The 12568-nt window shown below is 42.9% G+C and overlaps 1 protein-coding gene across 2 annotated transcripts; it reads right to left on the reverse strand.

The window, feature by feature from the left end:
• Window positions 1-478: 478 nt before the first annotated feature.
• PTHLH (parathyroid hormone like hormone) lies at window positions 479-11502 on the reverse strand. Of its 2 annotated transcripts, none has more exons than XM_036458154.2 (4): window positions 10986-11502; window positions 10680-10811; window positions 4492-4914; window positions 479-952 (listed from the first exon to the last, which is right to left on the reverse strand). In XM_036458154.2, exons 2-4 carry the CDS (start codon window positions 10781-10783, stop codon window positions 943-945), a joined length of 537 nt encoding a protein of 178 aa, XP_036314047.1. In that variant the 5' UTR covers window positions 10784-10811; window positions 10986-11502; the 3' UTR covers window positions 479-942. The 2 variants fall into 2 exon arrangements, with proteins under 2 accessions (XP_036314047.1, XP_045443835.1); XM_045587879.1 differs by having other exon boundaries at window positions 10680-10817.
• Between the last annotated feature and the right edge of the window lie 1066 nt (window positions 11503-12568).

The raw sequence follows: 12568 nt of genomic DNA on the forward strand, positions 1-12568 counted from the left end.
TCCAGCCTAAATCGCGGGCCGAATGGTTTACTGAACAGTCATAAACTGTCATTGTGATGGAAAGGCAGCGGAGTGCAGTGATGACAGTGCGGTGCGGGCCACATTGCAAGGCCTGGCGGGACGGATTTGGCCCGCGGGCCTTGTGTTTGACACATGTGCTCTAGATTATGTGTCATTAATCTTTTCTCCTGGCTTCTCTCTGTTTTGTTTTGTTTTTTCTGCCCTCTCCCGTCTTCACTTCAAATTGGACGTACTTCATGAAATGACATCTAGGTAGTTCAGTTATTCTATTGAATTGAACTTAAATTTTGGGTGAACTATATTTTAAGCATTTTAAACTTAAAGCTAATGTGAAAATGTTGGACTATGTACTAAAATAAATATATTAAACTTAAGGCCATATCAAACACTGTAAAAATTACCTTGTTTTCCTTCTATTAGAAATCTTGCAGGACATAATTCACCTTCTGAGTCGTGATGTAATTTAGATTATATTTTATTAGACATTCTTTACAAATTTAAAATACTGCTATTTTTACATGCACAGAGGAAAATCAGTTTGGATAATTATATTTAGGAATTCATGAAGATCAACCACAAAATAGAGACACTTTATTGTGTCATTTATCAACATACTTGATATGTATATCTAAAGTGCATTATGTTACAAAAAATATAGAAATTCAGCAGCACCAAGATACATTTACAAAATAAATACATCAGTTGACAAAATAAATTATGGTAAATGTGATAATAACAATTGGATTAGCCTTGGAAAAAATATTCACAATGACCAATGTGCAGTTTCATAGAGCAATGAGGGAGACAGTTTTATTCCAATGCATTTACAGTATTTACAGACAATAAATATTTCTAATACTTTCCATATGTTCATTATTACAGAATGCTGCAATATGTCTTCTGAAGGTCTTTACAAAAGTTTCAATGCCTCCTGAAAAGAGAAGGAAGGGAAAGAAAAAGGGAAAATAAGTTAATTATCCTTACAAATGAAGAGCCAAAATAAACAGTACAAATTAAGGAACATAGAATCACATAGAAATAGATCTAGGGACTCTTTGTAAATATCTCTTACAAGAGGTGACTGGGGATCCGTCTGACTCTCTAAAACCTTTTCAACAGTCACTAAGCCATCCAAATTGTCAATGCAACGCAGAAGAGAAAGGCTTGCATTTCTAAGTATACTCTGTCAGAAAAAGGAGGCCCTGTGAGATTTTCCAAGGCTAACAATTGGCAAGTTTGGGAAGGGAAGGCACAGACTTGGGACTCTGGAAATAAGGCTAGGTTGTGCAATCCATCATACTTAGAAATTTATTCCGCAGTGATACCTGATGGAGGTGATCTATTGGTGTCTTATTTTTCCAGGTTCTCACTTGGCCAATCTCTTGCTAAGATAAAGGGCTGTTGTAAGGGTAATCAGAAGTGCGTGACTGGGGTATATGTTGGAGGAATGCATAATTAAACAGAGTATGTTTGGTTAATGATTTGATGACATTTATCATTTTCTTAACTGTTCTTAAACACTAATGAATGAAACTGTCGTTGGATTTTAATTTTTGAAGCCAAATTAAAATAGGTTCGTTTATTATTTCGCTGGTTTTTTTTTAGTGGATCTTGCATTGAAAATTTGGAAAGCCTATTTTAAATTAGCTAATAAGAATCAATTGATTAAAAAGTATAAAATAGCACAAGCAAGGATGGAATGAATAGCATTTTGAACAATTATTTTCTTAGAAATAAAAGAAAAAAGAAAATTTAAGGGCCAAAGGAAAGATCATTTAATATATTTTATACTGCCCAGTTTGCTTGCTATCCTTCCTTTTGATTTCCTTTTAATAAAGTCATGTATTAGACTTGCCAAGAAAACCATATAACATGACCTAGAAATATATGTGTATGTTTATTATACATGTGTGATGCTTTAGAGTCCTAGGTCTTTTGAATACTGAAAGCTTTTATATTATTTCTAAACCTATATATACCAAGGCAAATATATGTTCTCAATGAAATGAGTCCTTCTGAATCTGGACATCTCATTTGCAACATCAAAATTTCTTAAGTTTAAAGCTATATATTTCCCACGGAGTGGTCCATGAAGAAAAGCCAGACAGTTTTAGCTCAGCAATTTCTATTAAGAACTAAGATAGGTATTATAATAAAGTTCATCGCTTTCCATGTCAGACCTCTCAGGTGAACATATAATAACGCAGAAACTAAAGAGAGGATAATGATAAACATTTAGTTGCTTATAAAACTTAAAAACATAGTTATTCTGAAAAGATTCTATTTGTACTACAAAATTTACATGGCCCCAGATGTTCTCATCAATACACTACTAAATCTCCCCACTCTTCCCTGCACCTCTGTTGGGTTGTATTGGGAGAGTGCCAACATCTGGCTGCCAAACAAACAGTGCTTTCCATGAACGTTCCTCACAACCAGGGAGTAGAAAGGAGAAGCAGAAACATTCTATTTCTTTCAGTCCTAAGTCTGGATTTAATTAGGCCACTGCCTAATTTTTACTAGCTCTACTTTAACATAAGGATAACTTTGGAATAAGAATTGAAGAGTGCTGATTTTCATTAATTCTCTGGATACTTAAGAGCACTGCAAATTGTAAACGTATAAAATCCATAAAAAAGTATGTATACTTCTGTTTTTAAAATACACACGCACGCACACACACGCACATGACACACACAGAATAAGATAATGGGTGAAAATAGGTTCTGGCAATAGAGGCCTTCCGTTAGTTATAAATAAGTGCAGTTAGGATCATATTTTAAAGTACACTGAATATCTGCATTGAGCCAACATGTATAACATGTATAAGGCCTGTTACCCCTTACAGATCCATTAGACACTGGCTGAATAGGTCTTTCACGGTGCTAAAGATTTCACTAGTGCCACTGCCCATTGATTACTGAAGCTGTACTATTAATCCAATATAGTTATCATTTTATAGGCTATTTAATTCTGGGTTTTCTCCACTTAGAGAAGTGATGGTAAATTCAAACACCCCTTTGAAACATCACTCTGTGGTCCTATCTCTAGTCAGGGGAAAGAACTGGAGAAGGAACAGGGGACCCCTTAAATACTGAGATCATTAGCTGCATAGGATGCATTCTTTCTTTCAAACCCCATAGAAGTGCTGTAGTGAAAAGTAAAAAAAAAAAAACAGCTCCTATCAGTGGAAATGCATAGGTCAAGGGGCAGCACTAACAGCACTGGCCCAAGTGCCAGGAAATGGGGAAATAAATCCAGTGCTGAGGACTACCTATCCCAGTTCCCAGGACTGCGCAGGTCCTTCACTGGGGAGTGCCTTGGTTTTCTAGGCTATAAAATGCAATTAATACTGCCCCCCCCCCCTTTATTTTTGCCTCACAGAAACACACACACTAATATAGATAGATTGAGTGGACAAACAGAACCATGCCTAAAAGTGCCAAAACAACAAGTTGCAACTTATTGTTTACTCTATGATAGGCATTTAACCCATGTAATCTCATTTAATCTTTATCCAACCCAAAGAGGTTGGTACAATTACTATCTTCATTTCAGAGAAGAGGAGAATGAGTCTTGGAAAGACTAACTAACTTGTCCAAGGTTGTGAACTCTAACATTTAGACCCCAAATTTAAAGCTAAGGTATGTGGCTCCAAAGTCTGTGAATGTCATTACTACCTGCAGCCATGAGCTGAGGATAAACCAGCCACATAGATATGAAATTTTATTATTCTTATTGCAATATCCTAGAAAACTTTCTCAACTTGCCAGTGGACAAATAGATACATAAGAAAAACATATCCTTCCCAAACTAATACTTAAAAATGTTCAGAAATCATGTTGGTTTTTTTTTTCTTGTAAACTGGTAGAAATCAGAGTTAAATTTAATTAAATAAATTTAAAGTGTATGTTTGAATTTTTATTTAAGTAAATATAAAATTTAATTACATAACTTAAATAAAAATGTGAATGTCTCAGAATTATTTATGGTAAGATATTGTTCTATAGTTTTGGGGGCAAATCAAAGCCTTCTATGTCCTTCCCTGAAGTGAAAAGAAAAAAAAGTAAGAAATGAAAAATGATCAAGAAAGTTTGTTAAGGTGTGAGAGTGGGGAAAATACACTTCTCTAGCAAATAATGAAGATAAGCCTTGGCTTTGGAAGCTTGAGTAAGAAATGAAGTTATTTAGTGGAGTACTAAAATATTGGTGTTGGAGAGTGAGATGAAATGGGTTATGAAAGCCCCATGTTATGGGGGCAGGAGGACACTGCTTGAAGTCAGACAATATTCTGGGTCATTTTGGTTTTGCAAGATTTACATTGTGGAGGGATTGATGGGGGTCGGAGGGTCGGGGGGTCGGGGGGTTGGAGGAAGACAGAAAGTTTTGTCCAGGCCAAGGCAGAGGGAAGCTACACCCTCTGCTGAGAGCACAAAGGACAGGCTTTGGGCCAGGGAGCCAGTTACCTACCGGAAAGTGAGCTCCAGCGAAGTCCCGGAGATGTCAGACAGGTGGTCCCCTTCCAGCCCACTGCCAGCCACGCCGGCACTTAGCCAGGCCGATCGAGTCCGCCGCTTCTTCTTTTCCTGCTCCTTGCGTTTCCCAGGCTTGCCTTTCTTCTTCTTGCCGGTTGTCTTCAGGGGCTGCTCTTTGTACGTTTCCACCTTGTTGGTTTCCTGAGTCAGGTATCTGCCCTCATCGTCAGACCCAAATCGGACAGGATGGTTCTTTGTGTTGGGGGCAGGCTTGGAGTTGGGGGAAACCTCCGAGGTAGTTCTGATTTCAGCTGTGTGGATCTCTGCAATCAGGTTGTGAAGGAAGAATCGTCGTCGTAAGTCTTGGATGGACTTCCCCTTGTCATGGAGGAGCTGATGTTCAGACACGGCTCTTTTGCTTTAATGGGGGGGAAAAAGCAGGAGAGAAAGGAAGCAGTGAAACGTTAGTTGTTGGTAGAAACCACACAGGAAGGAGGGATGACCTTTAGTTTTTCAGCTGCTCCCATACAGGACACAAGGGGCAAGAGGAGCAAGCTCTGCAGCAGGGAAGGGGCCAGAGTGGAAGGGCAGGCAGCAGCAGTGACTCAGAGTACCAGCTCTGCAGCTTATACCATGTCTGTGACCTTGGTGAGAAAGCAAACATTCTTGGGCCTCCTGGTCCTCTCTATTTAAAAGGAAGAGGTCAGATTCAGTGATCTCTGTGCTACCTGCTCTATTTAAATATGATTCAGTTATTCTCAGAAATGGACAGAAACCACTGAACTGCTTGTACATTTTCCAGTCGTGGTGGGGAAATAAATTCAGAAGTCCTAGCCTGGGAAATAAAAAATGAGGCTGATTTTTACCTGAGTCCTTGCCCCAGGTGTGTGTGTGTGAGTGTGTGAGTGTGTATGTATCTACACACATGCACATAACCATGTGCACACGCGCACACTAACACACACACACACACACACACACACACACACACACATTACTCCCCCATTAAGAAAATAATCATACTGAATCTCAAAGAACAGCGAGCTGTAAGAGCAAAAGCAAACAAAGACTGAAGGATAAAGTGAGCAGTGAAGCCTGTCTAGGAAACTGCCTAACAGGCTAAACTTTAACATGTTAGACTACAGACTACCAAGAACCTATATGTGAAGGCCAACTGTCAGAGAAAGCACGCATAATTTTCTGGAAAGTGCTGGGTGGTCTCTTTAAAATGGATTTCTTTGTGTGTTTAAATTAAGTGAGATCATTTTATTTTTTCTGTGCATCTTTTTTTTTTTTAATTTTAATTAGGGATTTCAGAGGGTGTTATCCTTAGTACTTAGTTAAGAAATTCACTTTTTTTTTTACTTGTTCTTTTTCTTAAAAGTGTCTCCTCAAACATATATGATGTGATTTTTCTATTTAACCAACAATCTCATAAAAATATAGTGAAAAAGAATAAACTAATTTGCCATCATCAATCCTTTTAGATGACACCCTGGCTTTTGCTTCACCGTCCACCCATGAATATTTAAGGGTGACATACATTAATCAGTCATATTATGCCAGCTTCCACTCTGCCTATTTCTGCCACTGAAATAAACCTCTGGCCAAAGGAGTTCATTTCCAAAGGTTTCTGAGGGTATTTCACAGGGCTACATCCCGTGTACCCTTACTCTCCAGACACAGTGGCATCTGGGTCCCTTATAGCTTTCACTAGTACAAGCTTCTTTACCTCCTAAAAGAAATATGACAATAACAAACATCCCCATCCTCCTTTTTACAGAAGGGAAGGTGAGGTCCAGAGAGAGAAAAGTGCCCCACCTTTGCCCACACAGTGAAACTGGGCAGATCCAGGGCCCCACCAATGAGTTCTGTGGATTCACAACCAACATTGCTTTTTACCTTCCTCAACCCTTTGTCCTGCTGACGCTGACATGTATGTTGAGAAAAAGGCAGGGAGTGAAAAGCCTGTGGTGGGAACCATGACAATGGGCAAGTGGACAGCAGTGTAGCACTTTCCTTGAAGACCAAGCTTATTGCCCCAAGACATCAATTTCCATCACCAAAATAAAGAACTGGGATGCCTAGGGTTTGGATTTTCACTACGGGAATGAGAGATTGTCTAGTTACACTGTGAATCAAAGAAGGGTAAACCAGGAGAAAACATTCATTATTTCTCTGGACCTTTTAGCTAGAATGCCAGCTTCCTTTTAGTATTTCAGTGCGTGGACTGACTTTAAGCCGTGAAGCTTGTTAAAAAAAAAAAAAAAAAAAAAAAAAAAGCAAAAAAGCCATGACTTAATGGAAAGGAATTTAACAGGAGCCTGGTTTAAATGAGGCATGAAGGAGTCTCTCTTCCTCATTGAAGGTGCCGCATGTGACTAGATTAAAATTCACTTACTTTGTGGCAATAGTTAGTATTCTGGAAACTTTTAATAATCTACAAATTTGAAGCTTTGGTACAATATATTCATATCCTCTAATAACATTTTTTAGAGAATAGGACTGATGTAATTGTATATTTCATAAGCACTGCAGTTTAATAAGCATCTTTTAGCAAAATGTCACATTAAAAATTTCTTAACCAACTTTCCTTTATAGTATTTAGAGATTTTTTTTCTTTCTCGATTCCTGGCAGATATCCACCCCATCTATATTGCTCTCCAAAAGTATAATACAACCCATTCTAGCGTAACCTGAAGCCAAAACTTTCAATGGTTGGCCTGATCTAATCAAGCCACATTGCTCATGCCCCCTGTGACTGGCATATATGCCTGTCTCCTTGGCCAGCCTGTCACTGTGAGTCACCGTGCCCTCCTAATTCAAGTCTTGCACTTTCCCAGGATGGTTCTCATGGGAAAAGGAGGGATCGTTCTGCCCTTCTCTCTCAGAAAAAGCCTACAATATGGCACAATTTTGTCCCGTTTAAAACAGAACACCTCTTGTGAGGCACAAAACTTCTTTCTGCCTGTTAGGGGTGATTGCTAATATATTAGAAAAAGTCAGATTTTCTTCAATGCCAAATCTGAAATGCTGTTACAGAATTTACACAAAGATTTCTGTACTTAAACACATGTGAAGAATTAATTTCTAACTGGGCAAGTGCATTAGAGGATCAAGATTATAATATTGAATAGTATCTTTATTTCTTAGTAAGAAATAAGGTCCATAGAATGTTCTATTTATTTTCAAAACAAGATAGAAACTGATACAAGGATAAGGACTAGTCTGTACAAACCAGATATACATAGGTAATAAGTAGTGCATTCAAATTAAGGAGGATTTCAATTTAGATGACTCTGAAATATTGAAGTTGTAGATATGGCCTCTATAATAGTCTGCTACTCAATATGCCTGTAAACATTACATAGCACAGCGGTTCACACAGAACTTATGACATACCTGAGCTCCAACATGGGAAAACAAGTATGTTATATTCATGGTCTCCTTTGCTTATTGTAAGAAAAACAATTGTAAAAATGTGGGGGGAATGCTTAAGCTGGATAACTCTCAATTCAGTCAAAATACAGCTGTTTTAAAGAAATATCACCCTCAAGGGAGTTTTCAGGGAAGATTAAATTTCTAAAGAATCATCAAGGAACTCGGGGACTAAACAGAGCGATGGGAATTCCTCTTCCAGCAGAGCAAGCAGCAGTGTGTGCCCGTGCTAGGCTCCTGAAGAAGGAGTCTGAGTTTGAGAAGAAAAGTTCTGTGGTACAAGGGAGAGTCAGGGTTAGGGTGTTCGAGTGAAGATGACTCACCAGAAGTCCCTTCCAACCCAAATGACTCAGTCCAAAGTCATGCTTTTCATTAAGTGGAAGGGACCCAGTCTGGCTCCCCAGCAGATCAGCCAATGATGTTTTAGATTTCTGAATCTATTGGGGTTCCACCTCTAACTTAAACACAAAGGTTGCCACCTGCTGCAAGCCATATTCATCTGGACAGTAACACCCAGAGACCTGACTTCAAGCCTCCAATCTACCCATGCTCTAGCTTCACTAATGAAAGTCTTTTGGATTCACAGACCTGTGTTGCCTCTTTTTGCACGGCTCAGCAGACAGTGCTTTTGGTGCAGTAGTAGTTTCCTCTCCTTTAAAAGTTAACCTCCTCCGTTAGAAAACCATCCACAGCGATTTCCCTGATACTTGGCGTGAAAAGCAACTAGGAAGTAACATGGTTTGGTCCTATGTTAAAATTTCTTTCAAGAAACTAGGCTTATTTAGCACACTAGAGGACTAATGTTTTGTTTTATTGTTACTTGGCAGCAATGCCAAAATAAAGACTTGTTTTTTAAACTCCATTTGGCTATAATAATTGGATAAAGCATCTTCCTCTACTGATGATTTCAGTCTCCATGAAAAAACATGGCAGTAATGTGATGATCCATTAGCCATTAATTATAAGAATGTTCTGTGGTAGTTTTATAACCATCTTCTGAGTGTGAGTGTTTGACTACAATATTATATTTCACCCACAAACAAAACTATAACAAGAGTCTTGGCTGCTAAATGGGGTTTTTAAATGTGTATTTTGCAAGGTGCAACAACAACAAAAAGAGTTAAAAATAGCCTGTAGGACAATTAGCACTATTTTAATGCCGTGACTGTGGATTTAATCATGGTCCATTTACTGTTTCTCAAAAAAGAAAACAGGTATTTCTTAAACAACTTTAAAGAAAAGTTGGCTGGCTTCCAACACAGTATTTCTTGGCCAAATAAATACAGTATTTAAGTGTGCTTTTTAAAAATTCACTCTTCAAAAAAAAAAATTCATTCTTCATCTATATTTATATATGGATCTTAAATAACAGAACTTAATACAAGTTTCAAAATGAGCAAAAAGCCTGAAGATAATTTTCAGAAATACATCCGCAAAACATTGATTTGAAGAATACAATGCAGCTTTATCTGCAGTACAATGTTCTACACAATTTGCCTTAGGAAATTCATAATAGATTTTCATTTTGGTGCCAAAGTTCAGACATGTCTACAGTAATTTCATTTAAGGATTTTTCTGCTCTCGTGATAGTAGACCAAGGGCCTGCGTAAAACTGTTGCCTGTTTGTACCCCTTTGGGAATTCACAAGGAAGCACCGGGGACTCGATTGTAAATACCAGATATTGCTATTTTTCACTGTTAGTGCAAAAGTTCCCCTTAATTCCTTCTCCAGAGGCAAACACGTCTCAGTTCTCAAACTTCATGGGTTTCTCATCCTGAACACCGAGTCTGCAGTATACAGATACCCAAAGACAGTGTTACACACATTAGTGAACAGCGAGGTCCAATAGATGACAAAGATAGAGTCACTCTACCACGCTTCCATCTTTTCAGTCAGACAACATAGCGATATTTATCTGGTGTACTCGGATGGATGATTATTTTAAAGTCAAAACTATCCTTAAAGCGATCACCAAATGAGAATGCCAAAATACAAGTTTTCAGTCTCCAGTGCAACACCCATCGACCTGGGGCTCCAGGTTAAAGAACAGTTAGCCATCATTTCCCCGAAGAAAAATCCCCATACCTAATACTCATTTGGTATCAAGCAACTCTAGCATTGCTGAACGGTATCAATACTAAAGCTGGAACTGGGCCATTGCAAAGTTGTTACTGCTTTCTTATATAATATGCCTTCCTTATGTAATGTGGTCCCGTTTTATATGCTTGAAATTATGTCATTCATTATAAAAGCAGATGCAAGGCTTTTGCTGTTCACGCACCAATTGCCACCCACATTCAGTATGGACACGGAGGTGCACATAGACATATGTGCTCCCCTGGATCCCTAGGCTTCCTCCTGGATGCCTCAGGGTTTCAAACCCTTCCCAGGTCCTGAAAGCAACTTTTACTTTTTCTTTCACTAGAGGCAGATAATCTTTGCTCAGAGGAGATCCTATTAAAAAACAAACAAACAAACAAACAAACAACCTCCCCAAAACCCGCTCCCTCTTATGGAAACTCACATATTATTTGTCTCTTGCCTATCTTTCCTGGAGGTACCCCAGTCTCCCGCTGGGGTTGAGGACCAGGGCTCAGCCCTCAGCAGGTAGCCGGTGCTCCCTGCTCTCTAGCTAACTTGGGCGGGCGAGGAGCATCCCTGCCAGGCAGCGCCCCAGCCCGGCGGCCTCTCCCCGGGCCTCCCCAGCCCTCGCTCCCGGCGCCCTGGGGAGGACGGGCACTTACAGCCGGCGGCCGAGCTCCTCCACTGAGCGCCCGCAGGAGGGCACCGAATAGCTCAGCAGGAACACCGCGACGACGCTCCACTGCTGTACCAGCCTCCGCAGCATCGTCTCCTCTCGGCTGGGCTGTCGGGACCTGCGACTGAGCGAGAAGGGTTTGAAGTGTCAATCCAGAATCTCCATCTCCCCAACTACCCTGCTCCCCCTTTTCGCCGGATCTCAAACAGCCTCTTCCACATCAAGGACATCTCCCAATTGCAAAGAAAAAAGAAAAGAAAAGAAACTTTCTCTAAAGCCTCTCAGCACTTACTTAGTTAGGAATCAGCTACTCCAACTGCGCTTTTGCCAAACCACACAGGCAGAAAGGGACCAAAAAGGAGGGAAAAAAAAAAAAAAAAAAAATCAGAGGCGCTTCCTCTGAAATAATACCCAAAAATGAAATAGTTCTATACAGGCATCAGGGATGAGCAGCGAGAGCGTGTTTACAGGTCTCCCATAGCAATGTCTCATTAATCTGGCCGGCGGCGCTCCTCCCGGGTGCGTGGAGCCAGGCGAACCCCTCCTACACAGAGAAGCGAGTTCCCTCCTCCGAAGTCAGCTTCTTCTCCGCGGGCCAGAGCCGTCCAGTTCCAGAGCCACTTGCGGGGAGCCCCACATATATACACATAGCTGTCTGTCTGCCTCCTCGGGTGGGCCGGTTTGCTTCCGGAAAGCTGATGCCACACAACCCTGAGAACCAGTTTCAAGTGCGTGTGTCGTCGATGAAGGAGGGCCAGGTGGCCGCGAGGGCGGGCTCAGAGCGGCGCAAAGGGGCGGCGGCGGGCGGCCCGCGCTGCGGGCGGGCGGGGACGCGTGCTGCTGGCCGAGCCGGCGGCGCAGGTTGGAGGCTAGTGCAGAAGCAGAGGGAGAGCCGGGCGGAGGGAGGGAGGGAGAAGGTTCACACGCTCCGAGGCAAAAACCTGCGGAGAAGTGAGCGAGTCGCACAGAGGTGGCGCCCTAGGAACGCGCGCGGGGCGAGCGGAGGGCGCGCGGGGGCGGGGATGGGTGGCGACGGGCGGCCGGAGCGCCCCGCTTGGCCGGAGCGAGCGAGCGAGCAAGCCCCAAGCGAGCAAGGGGAGCCCTGGGCTGGGAATGCTCTGCAAGCAAAGGAGCCGCCCGTCCGATCGCCTCCCGCCCGCCCGCCGCCCCCGACGCTGCCCCGAGCTCCGCCGCCGAGCCCCACCCCGGAGCGCCGGCCCCGCCGCGCCGTCTCGGAGTCCGGCGAGCGGGCGCGTGGGCGGATTCGCTCTCCCCCTCCGCGCCCTGCCGGCCCCGGACCGCCCGGAGGATCGACCCGCCGAGGTCCCCGAGGGTGTGTGTGTGCGGATGGGTCTGGGCAGCCACTGACCTCGGCGCGCCGCGGCCTCCGGGGCGGGTTGGACGCGCGCGGCTGCCGGGGCCGCCGGGGGCGGACAGACTCGGAGGAGGCAGAGCAGACGGGGAGGGGGTGGGGGGCTGGGATCCTCCGCGGGGAGATGCGGGGCTGTGAGCCTGTGGCTTTAAAGAGCCCCCGATCTCCTCCCCTTGCCCCCTGGAAAGCTCGGAGCGCTACGTGGGCGCCCTACTGGCCGGCCCTTCCTGGGACGAGTTGAGTGGGAAGAGTAGGCTAGGGAGGGGGAGATCGCCGCTGAGAAGAGGAAAGACGGTTTCGGACTGCAGGTCGAGATTGCGCGCTGTGCTGCCTCCGAACAGCTGAGGACACTGGGAGCCCGTCCAGGAAAGCCCGCGCGCACGGGACACCCCCTTCCGAACGCCCGGAGGAGAGCCTGCCGTCCTGGAGAGCCCACCGAGCAGGCGTCTAGCCCACGCTTTTTTTTTTTTTTTTTTTTTTTTGATAACCGACTCTGTCACCCC

The sequence above is a fragment of the Pipistrellus kuhlii genome, unplaced genomic scaffold (assembly GCF_014108245.1).
Source record: "Pipistrellus kuhlii isolate mPipKuh1 unplaced genomic scaffold, mPipKuh1.p scaffold_m20_p_3, whole genome shotgun sequence".
Taxonomy (NCBI): domain Eukaryota; kingdom Metazoa; phylum Chordata; class Mammalia; order Chiroptera; family Vespertilionidae; genus Pipistrellus; species Pipistrellus kuhlii.